Below are 22,416 nucleotides of genomic sequence, written 5' to 3'. Positions count from 1 at the left end.
CAGCAAAAACAGGCTTCAGACGATGAGACTCCATCACAGATGAGAATACAAGAGCTTGCAAATATCTGCAGGGAACTCAGAATTAAATAATAGCCTAGCAGATGTGAAAGGAAAAAGCCCACAAACATAACCAAAAGTAAAAACTCAAGTGTGGCTCAACAGCAAATTAGACACAACTGAAGATTTATTAAACCAGAGGTAAGTCCACAAAGTAGCAAAGAAAAGTTTATATAGCCCGGCTGGTGTGGCTCAGTGGTTGGGCGTTGACCTATGAACCAGGAAGTCATAGTTTGATTCCTGGTCAGGGCACATTCCCAGGTTGCAGGCTCGATCCCGTGTGGGGCGTGATTCTCTCTCATTGATGTTTCTATCTCCCTCTCCTTTCCTCTCTGAAATCAATATATTATTTTTTATTTTAAAGAAAAGTTATAGAGGATAGAGTGAAAAAATATTTAATTGGCATTCTAGAATCAGAAGCAGGGATAGTGCAAAGATATTTAAAGATGTTCTTTACTCCAGGCTGGTAAAAAACCAATAAGCCCAACCAGTCAAGCAGGATGAATAAAAAGAAATGTACCCCCAGACACACTGCAGTGATCTTCGGCAAAGGGTTTCTCTGAATCTCTGTATCTTAAAATGAAAAACGAGAATACTGATGGTTCCTCAAAAGATTGGCGTGATACGTCTAGTCCAGAGCACTCAACTGTGCTTACAAAATACACCTAGAGGCCCCTTCAGAGCATGAGGCTGGGGATCCCGAGTTTGGGGGACAAATGGAGCTGGGGAACGCAGCGTCTTGCCCAGCAGCAGCCTCATCTGTAAAATGGAGCTCACAATCCTTGTCCCGGATTCACGCAAAAACTGTTCACCAGGCTCCTTGCCCAGTGCCTGGGGCATGGTACACTCAACCACAGTGTCTTGTAGGGAAACAGGCTGGGGATGTAACCGAACACGGCTTCCGCTCTCACGTGGAGATGATGTCTCATGTACTTCTGGATGGCTGTGAGGCTAAGGGGACATGGTGGCCCACAGGAATCTCCATGTGGTCTAAGACCCTCTGGCTGATGTTTGTCCATTTCCCTTTCTGAACCCTGGACTTCTGCCAGTTCCACCTCTAAGAGGTTATTAGTCCGTCCATCCACCCACCCCAACCCCACTCTTAACTTGCACCCAATGAAAAGCCTCAGGAGGAGCTACTTTTTGTTAACAATCTGTTGGTCCCAAACGGGTGACCTGGAAGGGAGGTAGGACATGGGGTTCGGAGCATGGCCCTGTGTAAGAATCTGTAAACAACGGGTTCATAAATTTCAGACCCAACCCCCTCATTTGCAAAATGAGAACCGAAACCATACCTACCTCAGGGTTTGGGGGGAAACTGAGTTGCTATATATAAAGTGCTCATGGGGCCTGGCCTGTGGTAGGAGCCCGATAAATGTCAGCGACTGTGGCAGAATGTGAATCGAGAACCTTCTCTTTATCCTCGCATTTGATATCCTGAGTTTAAGCCCATGAATTCTTGAATCTTCTCCAGCCTTGCGTTGACTCAGGCCAATCAATGCTCACCTTTACTACCTAATAACCCTCCATACTGGCCTGATGTCCCTGCTACCTACCAGGTCTCCATCAAAGTCACAAAACTAGGCCCTGGCTTGGGTGGCTTGGTTGGGTGGCATCCTGTGCACTGAAAGGTTTCTGGTATGTGCCCTTGACCAGGAATTGAACCCAAGACCCTTTGGTGTGCAGGCCGACGCTAACCACTGAGCCACACCAGCCAGGGCGTCGTCTGCATTTTTAATAAGTACTCCAGTGGAGTCTGAAAACTTGGTATGGTTGGGAAATACTTCCTCAGGCCATCCCTGGAGTTGGAGTTACACCCACCATCTCGCACTCCTGTACTCATAAAAGAGACAGGATGGTTTGGTATAACTAGTTTGTAGTGACTCCTGGCCTGTCCTTCCTTCCATAAACATCCCAGTGTTTCCCAGAGTATCTTCTGAGGTACCTAGTTCTGTGAGGTGCTTCCCAAAGAAGGGGTGAAATACTTGGGAAACAACGCATTGCCTTTCCACTGAAAATCACATTGTGCGATGAACTCATTTAATGGCTCGCCCTTCTTCCTTGGTCCCTTTTTTCATGCAGCACCTATCAGGGTCGTTCTGCAGAACATGTTTTGCAGAAACACGAGATTATTGCCTCTTGGGTCTGCAGAACCTGGAGTTCCCAAGTATTGGCTTCCACCTCCTGCTCCTGCTTGCGAGCACACCCTCTGTGGCCCCACGTGGCACATCCACGTGGGCGCCGGGTTTGGACCGGTGCAATAGCGAGGCTGACACTCTGAGAATGAACTGCCACAAAAACAGCCCCAGAGAATTCACTGGGTCAGGTGATGGTGCTGGTCCAGATGCCAGTCCGTGGTTTGCTGGCTAAAACCAAGAATAGCAGTTGCCCTTGCGAACTTTTTCAGCCCAATGTCTCCCTCAGAGCAGGACCCAAGCTCTTATTCCTTTGGCTCTCACCCACAGCGGTCTCTCCCATGTCTTTGAAGAGTGGCAGCTTGAGATGCTCAAAAGGAGAGAAGGGTCTTCCAGTAACAGCACAAGCAGAGCCAAAGGCATTTTTTAGGACGAGCCAGCACCCCCGAGGTGGGCCCGGCCTGAGCTCCGCCGGCTCCCGGGGCCCCTGGCACATTCCCTGCTGGGTCTTTCTCCTTCAGTCAACCCTGCAGGCTAGAGCCCCAAGTATTCGGCCAGGAACACGGCGAGGATGCGGCTCAGGTTGTGCACCGTAGGTGGGTGCAGATTGGCCTCAGAGTCGTCAGCGGTGTGCCAGACCGAGGGGAAGGGCGTGGAGATGAGGTGGAGCACCGGGACCCCTGTGAACAGAGAGAAGACTCAGGCCCAGGCTGACCCAGGAGCCTAGGCCCAGGCCTCTCCCCCTGGGAGATAACTGTTCTGGCGCTTGAAGAACTCTGAACAATCGCTCTAAGTGCATGAGGGTACATGTTAGTTTAAAAATATGTATCCAGTATATTGTTTTCATTTCACAAATTAAGAGAAACTCAACATTTAATGCATTATGGAAAGGCCAGGAGAAAGGACAGGTGTCTGACTAGCCTCACCAGGTTTACTTTACCAGGCTCTTTTTCTCTTCTTTACCCATAGTTATCACTGACATAGTACTTGTTCCATTCCAGGCCCTAGTCTAAGGCCATACATCACAAATACACACCGTTTTATCCTTATAATAACCTTTAAGGTGGGCACCGTAACTACAGCCTTTTTACAGATGTGGACACTGAGGCAGAGGTAGGCAGAGTGATTTGCCTAAGATCCCGCCTCTAGTAAACAGTCAGAATTTGAACCCAGGCCCTGTGTCTCGAGTCTGTGCTCTTCCTCCTCCCCCATTTTGAAAATATTTTTATTGATTTCAGAGAGGAAGAGGGAGAGATAGAAACATCAATGATGAGAGAGAGTCGTTGATTGGTTGCCTCCTGCACGCCCCCCACTGGGGATTGAGCCCACAACCCAGGCATGTGCCCTGACCGGGAATCGAACTGTGACCTCCTGGTTCATAGATCGACACTCAACCACTGAGCCACGCTGGCTGGGCCAGAGTCTGTGCTCTTAATCACTGTTCTGCATTGGGTTCCTGTCCTCAGAGCACTTCTTTCTGCATTTTTCCAGATTTGCTAAATATCGGTCCCACCACTAGACAGGAGGCAGGTGTATTCTGGTGGTGCATCACTGTATCCCTGATACCTTGCTCAGTACCTGCCTTGGGAAGTATTTGTTGAACAAATCAATAAAAAAGATGTTATAGTCCAGCTGGCATGGTTCAGTGGTTGAGCAGTTGACCTATGAACCAGGAGGTCATGGTTCGATTCCCCATCAAGGCGTATGTCCAGGTTGTGGGCTCGATTCCCAATGTGAGTCATGCAGGAGGCAGCCGATCAATGATTCTCTCTCATCATAGATGTTTATATCTCTCCTTCTCCCTTCCTCTCTGAAATCAATAAAAATATTTTTTTTAAAAAACAAAGGTGTTGTAAGTAATGCATAATTGTTGAATGAGTAAATTACAGAGTAAAAATTTTAAAAGCAGTTTTTAGCACTTACTATATGCCAAGCACTCTGGAAGCAGGCATTTCATATACCTAATCTTATCTCGTCCTCCCAACACTGTGATTAGGAATATACACATAGATGTGCTTTTTATGTGTAAATCTCTTCATTTTCCCAGAAGAAACGGGGGCTCAGAGAGGCTACATAATTTGCCTTAGGTCAACCAGTGGTAAGTGGCAGATCCCAGAGCTCAGACCAATTCTGAAACCTACTATCTGAAACCCTCGACCAGATGTCTTCCACCCTCGCTGTGCATCCACATCACCTGGGAGTTTTGCAAAAATAGCACAGAGGCCCGAGATGGTGGCTCAGTGGGCCCAAAATGTGATTGGGTGTTCTTCTAAGCTCCTCGGGTGATTCTGCTGGGCTGCCAGGGCATTGAAAGTCAAGAGCTATGCCCTAACCGGTTTGGCTCAGTGGATAGAGCCGACACCTGCGGACTGAAGGGTCCCAGGTTCGATTCCGGTCAGGGGCATGTACCTCAGTTGCGGGCACATCCCCAGTAGGGGGTGTGCAGGAGGCAGCTGATCGATGTTTCTCTCTCATCGATGTTTCTAGCTCTCTATCCCTCTCCCTTCCTCTCTGTAAAAAATCAATAAAATATATATTTTTTAAAAAGTCCAAGAGCTAGAAGAAACTGCAATTACTAAGGCACAAACAGTAACAGCTCACATCTCTCAAATGCTTGTTACGTGCCAGACACCTGTCCAAGAAAGGCCTTTACATTTTTTATGAGCACATTCAACCTCTCAACAAGAGAGGAACTGAGATGGGGGCTATTATCCCCATTTTAAAGATGAGGAAATCAAGGCACAAATAGGTTAAGCAACTCGCCAGCAGTCCCCCACCCTGGGAAGGGGTCAGGGCCAGGTCCCATCGGTGGCTCCCACGGACGCCTTCCCCCCACGCCTCCCTGCAACCAGTACCTCTGCGGAGGAAGGGGATGTGGTCATCTTCCACAGAGCCAGGGGGCTCCCCGGGCTGGAAGTACATCACTTCCTGGGGATGAGACTGTAGCAGGTTCAAACGGTGCAGGCGCTTCTCTGGAGGTAGTGGGGATTAGGGAGCAAAAGTCAGTCCCCTCAGGGGTCAGAGGTTCTGCTCAGAAATCAGAGGAGGGCAGGGGGTCTGAAGGTAAAGCACTGGTCATCCCAGTGTAAGAATGAATGTTAGTTACCCCTTCCTGCAGCTGTACCATGTTCCCCTATTATCATTAGCATCATGCCCACTTTACAGACAGGAAATTCTCAGGGATGGAGCCACCTGCCCAAGTTCACACAGCTGGTAAGGAGAGCCAAGATTCGAACCCAGGGCTACCTGACCCCATGCCCTGTTTATAATCACGACTGCTGTGGGGTCTGTTTGTGTCTTGCCCTTTGTATTAGTGCCTTAGAGAGAAGGCCGGATGACCTCTCAGAGGACAGGTGCCTGCCCCACCTCGGCCCTCCCACCTGCATCCCAGGCTGGAGCCTGCCTCCCCCGTCACCCTTACCGATGCTCCTCAGCCGATGGAACCAGCGGGCTGTGCGGGGGAAGTGACTGTAGAAGGTTGGGTGGGGGGCTCCCAGGAGATCAAGAAGCATAAAGAGCTCCTAGGGAGAGAGGCCAGGACTGGAGAGGCCAGATGGGATGCTGCCAACCTTACCTTACCCCCTCCCGCCCTCACCGAACCCAGTGGGGCCCTGGTCTTACAATAGCCTGGATCCTGGTGGGGCCAGGACTGTGGGGTGCAGACTCCATGAGCTGGGCCAGGTGCCGGGAGCCATAGAGGGAGTCCTTGGGTCCCCACTCCTTTAGCGCCTCTTCGCCGTCCAAGAAGAGCAGCTGCAGGGTCACTGGGGCTGCCTGTGGGAGCTGGTGCTCAGTGTCAGCCCTGGTCTTGACCCACCCCCATTTCCTGCCCCTTGCGAAGCTGAATGGGACAAACTAGGTCTCCTCACTCATAGAGCTTAGACTCTGAGCCAGACTGCCTGGGTTCAAATCCTGACTCAGCTGCTTCCTGGCAGTCATGGGTATGTTACTAACTTCTCAAAGCATCAGTATCCTCATGTAGAAATGGGGTTTAAAAAAGAGAGAGAGAGAAAAGAAAAGAAAGAAATGGGGTTAATAACAGTTCTATTTATAGGGTAGGATTCGAACCAGGTCCTAGAATAGTAACTGGCACATAGTCACTAAAGGGTTAGCTCTGATTATCATTATTCCTCTAGCCCGTTTAGCAAAAGAGACACACCCAGAAATGAATAATTATACAAACAGTGAAATTCGGTGGAGACAAATGCTCCCAAAAATTATAGGGTCCTAAAAGAACACAGGAGGGGCGGGGAGGATAATTGGCCTGGGGGCATGTCGGGTCAGTTGGAAAGGGATGTTTGTACTGAGGGTAAGTGGGAGCTGGCCTGGCAAAATGGGTCAGAGGGAAGAGTGTTCCCAGGCAAGGAAGCAACATGGACCAGGGCTGGGCCAGAGGAGGGGTCAGAGAAAGTTGGAGAAGAGGCCTGAGGGGTCAGCAAGGGCCAGGCTTTGGGGCACTGGGAAGGGGGTCTCAGCAGGGGAGGAGCATGAGGAAACTAGTGTTTTCATTCATTCATTCATTCCACTCATCTTATTTTTCATTTTTTCCTATTTCCACTCATTTTCATTGACATCCTACTTCATTCCAGGCAATACCCTGGGCCCAGGGAATAGAGGAGAAACAAAAGCAGCCAAATCCCTGACTAGATGGAGCTTATTCTAGTGTGAGACAAACAAATCAACATAAGCACCACATCATGGGAAGGCCTCGTTGAGGAGGTAACATCGGAATGGACACCTGAATGAAGGAAGATAACTGAGAAAAGCACATTCTAGCCAGAGCAAGTACAAATGCTCCCCCGGGAGTGATTCTTGCGGATTTGAGGTACACAGGAGTAGGTAGCTAGAGTAAGATGAGCGAGGGGTAGCAGATGAGACTAGATAGTGGGATGGGGCCCATCTCATGGGCCACTATAAGAACTCTCTGGCTTATACACGGAATGAGGTAGGGGCCATGGGAGAATTTGGGGCAGAGAAGGGACAGGATCTGACATTCAGGAGTCGGAAAGGTCCCAGTGACTTTGTATGTGTAGTGGTGACAGGAAAACAAGACCAGGCAAGGGAGGGTGGTGGCTTCAACCAAGGGAGAGGTTGCCCCTGCCCTCCACCCCTCCCCTACCCCCACTCCTCACCTGATCCTTGGTTCTACGCAGTTCCTGGTCCAGGGCCTGGGCCAGCTCCAGTAGCAGGGCACAAGGCACAGCCGAATCCGTGGCCCCCACAAATGGGGCTGACTCCGATGGGAAGAGCTTCGAGTCATAATGGCAGGCAAGGGTGAGGTGACGGGCAGCCCCTGGGTCCAGTGTGGCCACCACATTGGCAAAGTCCAGTGGTCCCAGGGGCGTGGAGGCTGTGAAGGGGTCCAGCTCCACATGCCAGCCTGCCGTCAGGGTCCGCAAAGTGGCCTCCAGGAACTAGTGGCAAGAGAGAGGTGGGTGGGGGTACTGGGGAGTATATAGGAAAAGGGGCCATGTGACCTGAGCCATGCAGAGCAAGTCGGGTTGACTCACAAGTCCCACTTTAGTTTTAATCATTCCTTTCACACTTCTGCTAAGTACCTACTAAGTGCCATGGTATGACCCCACCTCTTGATGCCAAGACTAACCACAGCTCACTCCTCAAAAGCACTCACTGTGTGCCAGGCCCTGCTCTAGGAACTCTGTGGGGTAGGGACCATCAGGGGCTCAATTCAAAGCTGAGGAAACTGAGGCTCAGAGAGCTTAGGAAACTACTCCAGGGTCACACTCCAAGGGGCTGAAGTGGGATTTGAACTCGGGTAGTATTCAAATGACTCTGGGTGCTTTCTGGGAGGCAATATAGAGATGTTACAGCACCGGCTCTGGAGCCAACCTGTTTGGATCGAAACCGTAGGTACACCATTTTACTAGCTGTGGGATTTGGGCAAAAAATGCCCAACTGCTCTGGGCCTCAATTTCCCCATCTGCATAATGAAGGTCTCATTGGTACTGTAGTTACTTGTGCCAAGCACATAGTAGGCTTTTAGTGGGGGCAGTACAGAGGGCAGTACAGCCTGGTAGTCACTCTAGAGTAAGATTAGCTCCACTCACTTTGGGTCTTGGGCAGAATGCCCATTTCCCATTCCCTAGCGGTCTGAGGGGTCAGGTGTGAGTGACCCCTTTACCTTTCTGACTTGGAGATTGCCTGGGCTGCCCGGCGTTCGCACAACCAGCAGGGGGCGCAGATAAGTGTTCCAGAGACGCTGTGGGTCCAGTTGCCCCACCACCTTCCGCATTCGGGCTTCGGGGAGGCTCGCGATCAATGGGCCCTTGGGTAGCGGGGTGGGATGGGAAAGAGATGAGCGGAGCGTGACAAGCAACCCCCATTCTGATCCTACTCGGGGCGCCGTCGCCTCTAAGAAGCCCCGGTTCCTTTTCCTAATTGCAGGTTCCAGCATCAGAGGTTTCTAGGATAAATCCTAGACACAGGAAAAGTCCCTCTAAGCCCATCATCCCCTCCATCCTACCCAAATCCTGATAGGGAAATCGAGGCCCAGCGAGAGGAAGGGACTCTTCCAAATAGATGACTTTAGGATTAGAGCCCAGGAATCCCAGTTTCACCACTCCAGACCCTTCCTCTTAAAGGGGAGCCACTATTACAGAACAAGCCTGAAGCCTTATTCCATTAACAAGGGGCATGCGTCCTAAAGACCACAACTGCAGCATCTGCAGCTAGGACGTGATAAAGCGACGTCCACCCGAAACCTTAGGTAGAGGGAGGAGAGGGAGGAGGGCCCCCGTGGTGCCCCCGCCGGGCCTCACCCGCAGCTCCCGGCCGGGCGGCAGCTCCTCAGTCCCGCGGTGCCAACCGCTCCAGATGGTGTAGAACGCCGAGGCCACGGCCAGCGCCAGCAGCAGCAGCGGTAGCTGCTGCGCCCGCGGCAGCAGGCGGCGTTTGGGCGGTGAAGGTGGCTGCAAGAGGCCGCGTTCCCCGAGCCGTAGCCGGGGCCGCCCGCGGCCCCCAGGACGCATGGTAGCTTTGCCCAGAAGCCGGTCCCGGACCGCGGATCGAATTTAGGCCCAGCCAAGTCCCACCCCATGGAATTACCGGACCAATGAACAACAAGAGCGGCTGCAACGTCCCACCCTCCCGCGAGCAGTGAAGCCAATAGGGACTCTCGTTCTGAGGACACGCCCCCCCCCAGCCTCCCAGCGGCTAAGGCGACGATTCCCCTGAGAGTTACACAACCCTAAAGGGAGCGCGGAAGGGCTAGGCTCCGCCTCAGCGTGAGAGGGGAAGCCAATGAGAAGCGTTTGATCTTGGAAAACCGTGGACGTCCGGGGCTCAAGTCCTCGCCCCTCCCGGATGTAGGCAAAGCTTTGGTTTCGTGGAGTCGGAAAGATCAATAGACACGTAAACGAACCGTCCCCCAAGAGAAAGGGGCGGAGTCTATCCCTGAAAGAGAAGAGCGGATTGGCTTATCAGAGACCGCGCCTCCGAAGAGAGGGCCGGCGGGCATTTAGAATTGGCGCGTCCTTTCCCTCCTGCCACCTGAGCCGTTCTACAACAAAATGGTTTAAATCGGACCCGCTTTCTTTTTCTCTCCGTTGTCGGGAACATCTAACCCGTATGGTCCTGAATGACCCTGAACCACTAAGCAATGCTTTTACCCCAACGCCTCTACCAAGGAACTGAATAGAACCAAGGCGGGCCCGCTGGACCAACAGGCCACACCCACACCGCTGGTTGCGTTTGCGCAGGCGCCCACGGAAGTGGGCTGCAGGAAGCGGAAGTCCCGCCTTCCTCGCGCTTTCTCTTCGGAGGCCGTCGCAACGCGGAGGACAGGAGCGTTTTGAGAGCGCAACCACCGCCACCATGTGAGGCCGGCGAGGCTTAAACGGCGGGAGTGGGTGGAGGGTGTAAATTTGGCCGCCTACCGGTGGAAGGGGATGGGCAGAGCGAGGCGCGGAGACGGAGATTTTGGGGGTCGAGTGGCGTACTGTTCTGTTGAGTTTGAGGACGCGCGTGGGGCTTTTGATGGCTCCTGAGTTCCGGAGAGGGAACAGCTTTATCAGATAACGGGCTGGCGGCTTTTCCAAATAATTAGTCTTCCTGAAGTGAATTTTAAGCGGGAGCGATTTTACGAATACAGAAAGAACCTCGAGAGGAAAATGCGGAATTGCAGGAATAACGATTTGAGATGAGGGACTATCCGGATAATTTGAGCTGGAGATCTAATTCGTGACATTTTCTAATAATGAAACACAGAATTATTTTTAGTTGTTTATCCATTAAACAATTACTTAAGTGCTCATATATCAAGCACTGCTTTACCTACCTGGGGTCTATCTATCAGTGAATTCCCCTCCCCAAGAAAAGTCCTCTTGCTGCAGCTTGTGGGGAGGGAAGAGGCAGGTGGTAAATGTAATAATAGTAAACAGGTAAAGTATATGGTGTGTTTGGTGACCAGGGCTATGAATAAAGAAACAAGAGAGCAGAGTAAAAACAATGCTCATGTCCATTTTGAGAGACAGTAACTTAACTGGCACAGAAGGACACATGTAAAGAAAGTGAGAGAACGAACCACAGAGATACCTGGGGAGGCATCCAGGCGGAGGGGAAAGCAAACGCAGAGGCCCAGGATGAAAATTTGCCTACTATCTTAACCACCCAGGAGGCCACTGTGGCTGAAACAGAGTGAAAGAGAGGGGTAGATGCAGGGCCTGGTAAAAACGTTGGATTTTGCTTTTTACACTGAAATAGGAGTTCTGAGAGGATTTTGAAGAGCGAGATGTTGTGACTTAGGTCTTGGGTCCATAGAGCACTGCCGGGCAGTGTAGGGAGACCAGTAAGATTCTAGGAGAGAGATGGTGGAGGTTCGGGACGAGGTAAGAGATGGTTGGATTCAGGATATATTTTAGAGGCAGATGACAGGATTTGCACAGGTTGAATGTAGGGTGTGAGAAAGAATAGAATCCAGTTGACACCAGTTTTTGCTTGAAGAGCTGGGAGGATGGTGTTACCATTGATGGGGATGAGGAAGGCTGTGGATAGAGTAAGTTGAGGTGGTTGGGCGTTGTGGAGCTCAATCTAGGGTGTGCAAGATTGGAACTCTGTTAGGCATCCAAACGGTGATGCCCTGCGAGGCCTGAGGAGGGCGGGTGTGTTGGGGAAAGGTTGGGAAGACACGGGAGCATGACCACCCGTGCTCCCGCTCCGAGCTCTCTCACCGGTGGGTTTCACACTTGCGCACTCAGGAGCCTTCTCAACAAGCCCAAGAGTGAGATGACCCCGGAGGAGCTGCAGAAGCGGGAGGAGGAAGAGTTTAACACGGGCCCACTCTCGGTGCTCACGCAGTCCGTCAAGAACAACACGCAGGTGCTCATCAACTGTCGCAACAACAAGAAGCTCCTGGGCCGGGTGAAGGCTTTTGACAGGTGAAGGCTTTTGGATGGGGTCTCGGGAGGGGTTCTGCCCAGGCCTGGAGAATCAGTCCCGGCTGCAGTCCGAGGAGCCTGCATTCCAGGTTCCTCAGAAGCCAGGAGAGTAAGCACCTTAAAACCCGAGGTGTGACTGTCTCTTGCTGCCCCTCCAGCCGTACAATACAGTGGTTATGGGCATCTACTTAGGAGCCAGTCCTCATGGGTTCATGTCCCAACGCTGTCTCTTAGCAGCCACGTGACCTTTGGCAAGTGAGTATCTTGTCTGTCCAGTGACAGTAACCATGGTGGTTGCAAAGGTTCAGTGGCTTAATACACGTAAAGTGTGCACTGTACCAGGTACTGTTTTAGGCTCTGGAGACACAGCAATGACTAAAACAAACATGGTTCCTAAACTCAGGGAGCTTGTGGCAGGTAGGAAAGCCGACGGGAATTGGTAAGTTCTACGGAGAAAAGTAAAGCCAGGTAAGAACATGGAGCACTGGGGCAGGGGGTGCTGTCTTACATGGGTCATCAGAGAGGCCCCATCTGAAGAGACAGCAATAAACAGACCTGAGTAAGATGAACAAGCAATCTAGGGTCTGAGTGTTTCAGCCACAGGGAACATGCCTGTCACCAGAATTGAACCCAAGACCCTTCAGTCTGAGGGCTGACGTTCTAGCCACTGAGCCAAGTCGGCTAAGGCTGTAATTTGTATTTTTTTAGTTAGCATTTGTAAAGTATTTTCCTCACAGTGGCGTGCTGAGGCTTAATTCTGGAACATTTTGGCCACTGGCTATTACATGACCACGAACAAGTCTTTCCCTCTGAGCCTCACTTTCCTCTTGAGTAAAACGGGAATAAGGACAGGAAGTGCTGAGCACAAGGGAGCAGATAGGTCTGGATTGGAACACTGGCTCTGTCATTCCAAAATGTGTGACCTGGGGTGAGTCACATCATCCCAGCGTTCAGTTTTCTGCTGTAGGAGTGGGAGGTGACACTGGTGTTTACCTCCTGGGATGAGATTTTTCTTTTCCCCTGTTTCCTCCTCTAGTTCATATAAACCTCCTACCTCTCCAGCCCTCCCAGCCTCCCACCCTAGTATGAATCCTGCCACATTTGAATCAGGGAGTCTTGTGGTGTTGGTTACAGCTTTATTGAAGTATAATTGACCTGTCATCTTACCTTATAATAGACAAATATGCAAATTGACCGCACCTTCGCTACGCCCAAGCCACACCCACCAACCAAGCCACGCCCATCAACCACGCCCACCAGGAAACCGTTACAGGGACGCTGGGGCTGGTGGCTTTCCGGGCGCCTGCTCCCATCGCAGGGACCAGCTGGGGTGCGGTGCGGCGGAGCCCAAGGACCAGAAAGCCTCCCGGGGCTTTCCGGGCCTTGGTCGCCAGCCGGGTGCCTGCTGCGATCGGAGCAGGGACCCGGCTGGGGTGCGGTGCGGCCGAGCCCAAGGACCAGGAAAGCCGCCCGGGGCTTTCCGGGCCTTGGTCGCCAGCCGGGTGCCTGCTGCGATCGGAGCAGGGACCCGGCTGGGGTGCGGTGCGGCCGAGCCCAAGGACCATAAAGCCGCCCGGGGCTTTCCGGGCCTTGGTCGCCAGCCGGGTGCGTGCTCCGATCGGAGCAGGGACCCGGCTGGGGTGCGGTGCGGCCGAGCCCAAGGACCAGGAAAGCCGCCCGGGGCTTTCCGGGCCTTGGGCGCCAGCCGGGTGCGTGCTGCGATCGGAGCAGGGACCCGGCTGGGGTGCGGTGCGGCCGAGCCCAAGGACCGGAAAGCCACCCGGGGCTTTCCGGGCCTTGGGCGCCAGCCGAGTGCCTGCTACGATCGGAGCAGGGACCCGGCTGGGGTGCGGTGCGGCCGAGCCCAAGGACCGGAAAGCCGCCCGGGGCTTTCCGGGCCTTGGGCGCCAGCCGGGTGCCTGCTACGATGGCAGGAGCGAGCCGACCTGGGTGTCTGCTCCTGCAATCGGGTCGCAGGGACGCTGGGTGCAGCTGAGCCCAAGGCCACCGCCCAGGGCCAAGCCCGGACCCTGAAAGAAGGTAGAGGGCAGTGGCCACAGCCAAGGCCTGGGTCCCCGGTGCCGGCAGAAAACTGGTGCAGGCAGCCAGGTGAATGAAGGTCTATTGCACGAATCTTCGTGCAAACGGGCTACTAGTAATATCATAAAATTGAAATCAATTGTTTTTTGTTGTTAATCCTCATCCGAGGATATTTTTCCCATTGATTTTTTTTTTTTTTTTTTTTTTAAGAGCGTGGAAAGGATTGGGGAATCGGGGAGAAAACGAGAGAGAGAGAGAGAGAGAGAGAGAAACATCCATGTAAGAGAAACACATCAATTGGTTGCCTCCCATATGGGCTCTAACCGGGGCCAGGGTTCGAACCTGCAACCCAGGTACATGCCCTTGACCAGAAATTGAACCCTCGACTCTTTGGTGCATGGGCCAACGCTCTAATCACTGAGCCACACCAATCAGGGCAAAATCAATTGTTTTTAAAAGAGAATCTTCCCTGTGCTCTTGTGCATCTTGTTTTTCACATAAACCAGTGGTCTGAGGACATCGCTGGAAGTCAGCTAGGGTGTTTTCAACTTCCTTACTTATTAATTGTGTTACTTTCTTGAGTGAGCAGTGCTTGTATTGAGGCAAAATTTGAAAGATGCAAAAGGCACCCAATGAATGGCAAATCTTTCCTCCCTGTCCCCCAGTTTCGATCTTCAGGGATCCCACCATAGCTAATTTCTCAGGTCTCTTCCCCAGATATTATTTGAATATAACATCAGACATAAAGATGGAGGAGGGGCCCGGCCAGCGTGGCTCAGTGGTTGAACGTCAACCTATGAACCAGGAGGTCACAGTTCGAGTCCAGGTCAGGGCACATGCCCGGGTTATAGGCTCAATACCCAATGTGGGGCATGCAGGAGGCAGCCAATCAATGATTCTCTCATCACCTGAGGATATTTTTGGGAATCCAGCCTGCAACTGAGGTATTTGCCCTTGACTGGAATCGAACCAGGACCCTTTAGTTCGCAGGCTGATGCTCTATCCACTGAGCCAAACCGGCTAGGGCAGCACACAGTTCTAAGCCTTGGCTTTTTCACTAAATAACAGTCCAATGAAAAGTTTGCTTCCAGCTTGTCCCCTGAGTCACTCCACTGCCACCAATCTCTAGGAGTCTTCCTAGGATTCTGCATTGTACAAGCAAGTGCGTGATAGGCTTCTCCTACCTCACCCCCTCTTTTTCCTACAAAAGGTAACTTTCCATGTATACTGTTCCCCTTTGCCTTTTTCACCCAACAGGATCTCCTGGTGGTTACTCCATAGCAAGGCACAGAGCTTCCTCATCTTTTTTTCTCTCTCTTTTTTTTTTTTTTTTTTTTACTTTTTTTTAATATATTTTATTGATATTTTACAGAGAGGAAGGGAGATGGATAGAAAGCTAGAAACATCAATGAGAGAGAAACATCGACCAGCTGCCTCCTGCATATCCCCCACTGGGGACATGCCCACAACCAATGTACATGCCCTTGACCGGAATCGAACCTGGGACCTTTCAGTCCGCAGACTAACGCTCTATCCACTGAGCCAAACCGGTTTCGGCTTCTCTCTTTTTTTAAAAAAAATTGATTTCTGAGAGAAAGGGAGAGGGAGAAAGAGATAGAAACATTAATGATGAGAGAGAATCATGGATTGGCTGCCTCCTGCATGCCCCACACTGGGGATCGAGTCCACAACCCAGGTGTGTGGCCTGACCAGGAATTGAACCATGATCTCTTGGTTTATAGGTCAACTCAACCATTGAGCCACGCCAGAGGGGCTTTCCCTACATTTTTTTTTTAAATATATATATTTTTTATTGATTTCAGAGAGGAAGGGAGAGAGAGATAGAAACATCAGTGATGACAGAGAATCATTGATCAGCTGCCTTCTGCACGCCCCCTACTGGGGATAAAGCCTGCAACCGGGGCATGTGCCCTTGACTGGAATCAAACCTGGGACCCTTCAGTCCACAGGCCGACGCTCTAGCCACTGAGCGAAACGGTTAGGGCTCCCTACATTTTTTTTTAGAGATTATTTTTGAATGATTTTCAGAGAGGGAAAGAAAAATATCGATGTGATAGCGTAACATCTATCGGTTGTCTCCCGCATGCATCCCCACCAGGGATCTAGTCCACAACCTGGGCATGTGCCCTGACCAGGAATTGAACTGGCAACCTTTTGGTGCGTGGGACAATGCTCAACCAACTGAGCTACCCAGCCAGGGCTCCTCATTCTTCTTAATTTATTTATTTATTTTTTCTTAGCATTTGAAGATATTTTCGTATATCCTTTTATACCTTCACCTTGCTTTAGTTTTTCTTCATAACAGTTACCACATGACAGCATATTACAGGTCCAGGCTCTGTTCACTTGCTTAGCATCCTCTCCTCACTAGAATGCACACCCCATCGGGACAGGGATAATGTCTGCTTTGTTCATTGCAAGCGTTTGTTGAGTGAAGTAATGCATACTGTCTTCACACGAGCCTACCCAGGCCCCAGCGGCCTCTGATTCTCAAAGAGAAGCAGTTGCTTTGCTGATGCCTCCAGAAGTGGTGGGAGTTAAAAAGCAGAAGCAGCCCTAGCCAGTTTTGCTCAGTGGATAGAGCATCGGCCCTTGGACTGAAGGGTCCCAGGTTTGATTCCAGTCAAGGACACGTACCTCGGTTTCAGGCTCAATCCCCGGGCTGGTCGCATGCAGGAGGCAAGGAATCGATGTGTCTCTTTCACATCCATGTTTCTCTGTCTCCCTTCCACTCTCTCTAAAAATCAGTGGGAAAATATCCTGGAGTGAGGATTAACAACAACAAAAAGCATGAGAGGGACCATTTTGTTTGTCTTCATTCTGTGCCAGGCCCTGTTCTAAGTACTTTACAAGAATGCTGTGTTGATTCATTTAATCTTTGCAACAGCCCTATGAGTGGGCACCATGAATGTCTCCGTTTTAGAGGAGGAAACAGCAGAGGGATGATGTCCTCTGCCTCAGCCTGCACCTGAGGACCTGCAGTGCTGCTGCAGGAGGGAGGCTGCCCCCTCACCCGGTGCCTCCCCACTCCCTGTCCCACCAGGCACTGCAACATGGTGCTGGAGAATGTGAAGGAGATGTGGACCGAGGTCCCCAAGAGTGGCAAGGGCAAGAAGAAGTCCAAGCCCGTCAACAAGGACCGCTACATCTCCAAGATGTTCCTGCGCGGGGACTCCGTCATCGTGGTCCTGCGGAACCCCCTCATCGCTGGCAAGTAGGGGCTTGCTCCCTGCTGTCAGCTCACTCCCCCGTCCTGCAAAGACCTGCCCTTTGATGTGAGAACAATAAAATCCTGTTTTGTTTTTTTCTAGTGGCATGTCTGTTCCCAGGGCCTTGTGAGTGGGATGGACTTGGGGGAGGGAGGCAGCTAAGCATGGGGCCCAGCACTGGGATCAGGACCTCTCTGAGCGGATGAAGAGGCCCTCTCTCTGCTCCTTCCATGCCTCAGTTTCCCTATCTGTAAAGTGAATTGGACAGAGAAAGCTTTTGCTCTTTCCTGTTTAATCTTTCCTAGCTTCTCATTACCCCATCTCCTTTCTTCCTCTGAATGAGTCAGCCTTGCTTGAAATTTCTTCTGGTCTTTTTTTCTGTTTGTTCAGTCAGATCAACATCCCCCACTGTTTACTTTCTCTGTGTCCAGCCTTGTGTTGCAATCCTGGGGACCCAGCAGTGCCTGGGACAGCCCGGGGCCTGCCCTCACTGATGGGAGGAGATACCTGTTTAAAGCAGTTGGTATTCGAGGTCCTGACCAGGTAGCTCAGGTGGAAGAGGGTCATCCCGGTAGGCCAAGGTTGCGGGTCCCGTCTATAATTAGGTCACATACGAGAAGCAACCAATGAACGCATAAGTAAGTGGAACAACAAATCTATGTTCCTCCTCCTCCTCCTCCCTCCTCTCCCTCTCAAATCAGTAAGTACAGGTTTTTTAAAGTGTCCAGTAACCTCAAGTAATTGGTTCTATGTGTCTACCTTTCCCTGGCCACTCACTATTTCATGTTTTGTCTCTTAATGTTTCTCTCTCCCTCTCTCTTAATAAGTTTTAAAAATGTTTATAAGAAAAAGCAATCATGCTATCACCTGCTGCGCTGTTAGGCTGCCAGCCCTAGGCTCTGTGCTTACCAGACTTCCAACAGCTCTGAGCAGGCAGTTACCTCCAGTTCCCAGGAGAGGGAGCTGAGGCACAGAAGTGGTGTCACTTTCCCAGGGACACCCAGCCAGGAAGTGGTGCTGATTCAAACCCACCCTGCTCCTGAGCCTGTGGCTTCACCCCTGAGCTCTGCTGTCCTTCAAATTACAACTTAATTACCATCAGGGGAAATTCTCTAACAAATAGAGGGAGTTAGAGCTGAGAAAGGAGGGCCTTAACTGTTTTCCTCTGATGTACACACATCACTCTCTCCCCCAGCGAGATTTCTGTGTTCTGTCTCTGTTCTCAGATAGGGCCCAAGGCCAGGTGGTGCAGGAGTTTGCAGAACTGAGATCAGGGTCAGTGTCTGACACAGCTGTGGAAAGCAGAGCCTGGCTTACTCTGTGAGCCTGTGAGCTGCAGAGCTAGGGATCCTGCAGCAGAGAGGACCTGACATACGCGGAGACGTGTGGGGTTATAAAGTTGAATGTTGCCCTAACCTGTTTGGCTCAGTGGATAGAGCGTTGGCCTACGGACTGAAGGGTCCCAGGTTCGATTCCAGTCAAGGGCATGTACCTTGGTTGTGGGCACATCCCCAGCGGGGGGTGTGCAGGAGGCAGCTTATCGATGTTTCTGACTCTCTATCCCTCTCCCTCTCTGTAAAATCAATAAAATACATTTTTAAAGTTGAATGTTTACTAGGTGGTGTAATTGGAACAACCCTCTGTGAAGTAGATACCGGAGCCATCCCAATTTACAGATGAGACAGCTGAGGCTTAGTGGGTAATGACTTGCCCAGGTCACTCAGGGAAGCAATGGAGCCACGTTCAAACTCAGGAGGCAGGCCCTCATGAGCCACCTTCACTGTCAGGGAACGGGTCAGAGCCACAATGCCCTAATCTGTGAAATGGGGTCAGTGGTGCCGGGCTGGTATGGCTCAGCTGGTTGGAGCATTGTCCTGAACATGATCCCGATTTTGATATGTATGGGAGGCAACCAATCATTTCTCTTGCTCTTTTCCTCTAAAATCAATAAAATCATGTCCTATAAAAATAAAAAAGTAATGAAGTGGGGGCAGTGGAACTGCTGCAGGAAACTTCCCGGGGAATTGGGTTCTTGTGCAGGAGTAAGGACGGCACAAAGCCTGGAGTCCCAATCTTCAAGTGGTTCAAATCTGTCCTGCCTCCCTCTGGTTGACTTGTCTCCCCGGGGGATGGGACTTAATTATCCTGCCTTGCAGGCTGGGGCAAGATTCCAGCCCAGCACCCAGCTTGGCATCAGTTTGAGTTTCAGCCTCCAACACCTTCCAAATGGTTCCTAATTCACCTCTTCCTTCAGTGGTGAAAAAAGCAGAGGCTGCAGGAATAGCCCCGGGCACACTGGCCAAGGATTCAGCATCCACCATGCACCAGGCATTATCCTAAGAATAAATCATTGGAAACTCCGGCAAGGTATTGTTATACCCATTTTCCAGAATTGGAAAGTGAGGCTTAGAGGCTGAGAATTTTCTCGAAGTCACACAGCTAATAAGTAGCCAAACTAAGATTTGAACCAGGCTATGTGTTTCCTACAACTTTATTCTGGCTTTTGTTTTTGTTAAAATGGCAAAATTTGTATATATTTTATCACAGTAAAAAACATGGTTATAATATATATAACCTTTCACAGCTAGGCATTCAATAACCAAATAAACACTTGATTTTAAGACGAGGTTCATTTAAATGCAGCTTTACTCTGTTTAAATGGAGTTGGTATCATTAATTAAAAAAATTTTTTAAATTGATTTTAGAGAGGAAGGGAGGGGGTAGAGAGAGAAACATCAATGATGAGAGAGAATCATTCATTGATCAGCTGCCTCCTGCATGCCCCTTACTGGGGATTGAGCCTACAATCAGGCATGTGCCCTTGACCGGAATCCAATGCAGGACCTTTCAGTCCACAGACTCTATCTACGGAGCCAAACCAGCTAGGGCTTTACTCTGTTGTTGCTTTTTACGATTTTTTATTGATTTTTAGAGAGGAAGGGAGAGGAAAGAGAAAAACATTGATGTAAGAGAAACATGGATGTGAGAGAAAAACATCAGTCAGCTGCCTCTTGCATGTCCCCTCCTGGGGATCAAGCCAGCAACCTGGGCATGTGCCCTGACTGGGAATCGAACCAGCAACCTTTTCGGTGCTTGGGATGACTCTCAGCCAACTGAGAGCCACATCGGCTAGGGCAAGCTTTGCTTTCAATACTGCCTTTCTAGAGAAACAACCCTTAGGAAGTGTTTGGTGCACGTATACACACATGTAATTTTAATTGCATACATTGTAAATAGTTAAGGATCGCATGAACATTCCCAATTGGGGCTTCTCTTAGGCGGTGGGGACTGTGGCAGCACGACGTACATGTTGATGTCCATGTTATCATGGCAACACATGGCTGAAGATGAGCAGTGCTATACCCTCCAGTCGCAGTGATGGGCAACCTTTGAGCTTGGTGTGTCAAACTTCGCCAAAAAACTGAGCACAACTCGGGTAGTGTGTCACTTTGAGGAAAAACTAACTCCAAGACTCTAGTCGCAAATGTTTCATCCTCAGGAGCAGCAAATGTTTCATCCTCGGCATGCGGCCGCATGTCATCAGAAATGGCTACGCGTGTCAGTGCTGACACACGTCATAGGTTCGCCATCACTGCTCTCCGGGGTGTGTGGCCGCCACAGGCTCCCAGCCTCAGTCATTTCCCTTTATGGCCTGGCCTAAAGATTCTCATTCTCTCTCTCTCAACAGACACACCAAAAAACACAACACAACTGTTTCTCATACTTTATTTACATTACAGGGGTGGGGAGCATTTTTTCTGCCAAGGGCCATTTGGATATTTATAACATCATTCGCAGGCCATAAAAAAATTATCAACTTAAAAATTAGCCTGCTATATTTGGTCAAACATTTAATGAACTCATCCCTAATGCCTGGGCAGGGCCAGACCACAAGGGCCTTATATGGCCCGAGGGCCGGATGTTCCCCACCCTGATTTATAAGGACCCTGCCCTAGGGCCCCTACCCTCCCAGAACCCACAAGGGCTTCCCCCCGCCCCTCCCTCCCACCCCCCACCCCCCACTCCCGAAAGGCCACCTCATGTTAAAAAGACTCTGTGTTTATCTGTCCAGGGAGCTGGAGACCCAAGTAAAATAATTTTCAACACCCAGGTTCTAATTGAATCTAACTGTATCTGTGGGGGAAGGATTAGGAGTGAGCGTGTTTGTACAAGTGGTCCAGCTACAGTGTGGCTGTTGGCTTCCCCCAGTTCTCCCAGTGCCCAGGGGGCCGCTCAGGAGGGTGAGGATGTGCGGCCACACTCCCCAGCTAGCAGTGGTCCTGGCCTCTCTGGATGCAAGGTTTCAGCCAGGGCCTGCCCTGAATTGCCCGTGTCCAAAGAGCGCTCTCGCTCGGTTCACCCCACCCTAAACCCAATTTCCCTCTTTGCTTTCTCCATAGTCTCAAATCTACAAGTCTTCTGGGCTTCTTTCTCTTCTTGCTGAACTTTCTCATGCAATTCATTGCCAGATCCTCAGTTCTCCCTTTAAAATAGCTCCAGAGTCCAACTGCCTCACACTCCTCCGCGGCTACCACCTGGTTCCGCCTCCTTCACCTCCCGCCCGCTGTCTCCTCACTGGGCTCCCAGTTTCCATCCCTAGTAATCTGTCCCCCCTTAGGGCAGACAGAAGGCTCTGTTTCACACATGAGCCCATGAGCCCTGGCTGGGCAGCGGGTAGCTCAGTTGATTAGAGCTTTGTCCCAAATCACCAGGGGTGGGGAACCTTTTTTCTGCCAAAGGCCATTTGGATATTTGTAACATCATTCGCAGGCCATGCAAAATGACCAGCTTAAAAATTAGCCTGCTATATTTGGTCAAACATTGGATTAACTCACCCCTAATGCCTTGGCAGGGCCAGACCAAATGATTTTGTGGACCTTACAGAGCCCATGAACCAGATGTTGCCTACCCCTGGGACACACCAAGGTTTCGAGTTTGGCCCCCTGTCAGAGCACATACAAGAAGCGACCAATAGATAGCCCTGGCCTGTGTAGCTCTGTTGGCTGAGTGTTGCCCCACGTACTGAAGAACTGCTGGTTCGATTCCCAGCCAGGGCATATGCCCAGGTTTCGGGTTTGATCCCAGATCGGGGTATGTACAGGAGGCAACGGTTAAACCAATAAATGTTGCTTGAATTGATGTTTCTCTCTCCCTCTCCCTTCCTCTCACTAAGTAGCAATAAAAACATATTTTGTTTAAATAAAAGAATCCACCCGTGAATGCATAAATACGTGGAACAACAAATTGATGTTTCTCTCTTAAATTAATAATAAAAAACATTGCCGAAACCGGTTTGGCTCAGTGGATAGAGCGTCTGCCTGTGGACTGAAAGGTCCCGGGTTCGATTCCGGTCAAGGGCATGTACCTTGGTTGCGAGCACATCCCCAGTGGGGGGTGTGCAGGAGGCAGCTGGTCGATGTTTCTCTCTCATTGATGTTTCTAGCTCTCTGTCCCTCTCCTTTCCTCTCTGTAAAAAAAAGTCAATAAAATATATAAAAAAAAAAAAAAAAAAAAAAAAAAAAAATAATAAAAAACACACCACACACATTAGCCCATGAG

At 50.6% G+C, this 22,416-nt stretch overlaps 2 protein-coding genes across 2 annotated transcripts; one reads left to right on the top strand and one right to left on the bottom strand.

Moving 5' to 3' along the window:
* Window positions 1-180: 180 nt before the first annotated feature.
* Window positions 181-9,308, bottom strand: QPCTL (glutaminyl-peptide cyclotransferase like). The gene is made up of 7 exons (XM_008158333.3): window positions 8,972-9,308; window positions 8,335-8,478; window positions 7,325-7,606; window positions 5,814-5,966; window positions 5,614-5,713; window positions 5,048-5,164; window positions 181-2,872 (listed from the first exon to the last, which is right to left on the bottom strand). Exons 1-7 carry the CDS (start codon window positions 9,179-9,181, stop codon window positions 2,727-2,729), a joined length of 1,152 nt encoding a protein of 383 aa, XP_008156555.2. The 5' UTR covers window positions 9,182-9,308; the 3' UTR covers window positions 181-2,726.
* A 426-nt stretch (window positions 9,309-9,734) lies between these two features.
* SNRPD2 (small nuclear ribonucleoprotein D2 polypeptide) lies at window positions 9,735-16,958 on the top strand. The gene is made up of 3 exons (XM_008158335.3): window positions 9,735-10,027; window positions 11,408-11,587; window positions 16,692-16,958. Coding segments are annotated over exons 1-3 (357 nt in total). The 5' UTR covers window positions 9,735-10,025; the 3' UTR covers window positions 16,867-16,958.
* Window positions 16,959-22,416: the final 5,458 nt, after the last annotated feature.

The sequence above is a fragment of the Eptesicus fuscus genome, chromosome 21 (genome assembly GCF_027574615.1).
Source record: "Eptesicus fuscus isolate TK198812 chromosome 21, DD_ASM_mEF_20220401, whole genome shotgun sequence".
Taxonomy (NCBI): Eukaryota; Metazoa; Chordata; class Mammalia; order Chiroptera; family Vespertilionidae; genus Eptesicus; species Eptesicus fuscus.
This window is presented reverse-complemented; position numbering and strand designations above follow the sequence as displayed.

Bases quoted from the DNA above. Each gene is read 5' to 3' on its own strand.
- QPCTL (XM_008158333.3), bottom strand. From the start codon at position 9,181: ATGCGTCCTGGGGGCCGCGGGCGGCCCCGGCTACGGCTCGGGGAACGC. The intron at 8,479-8,971 runs GTGAGGCCCGGC...CCGCTACCCAAG, and splicing joins CGCCCGGCCGGGAGCTGCGG to GGCCCATTGATCGCGAGCCT. The intron at 5,967-7,324 runs GTGAGGAGTGGG...CAGCTCCCACAG, and splicing joins TGCGTAGAACCAAGGATCAG to GCAGCCCCAGTGACCCTGCA.
- SNRPD2 (XM_008158335.3), top strand. The intron at 11,588-16,691 runs GTGAAGGCTTTT...CTGTCCCACCAG, and splicing joins CGGGTGAAGGCTTTTGACAG to GCACTGCAACATGGTGCTGG.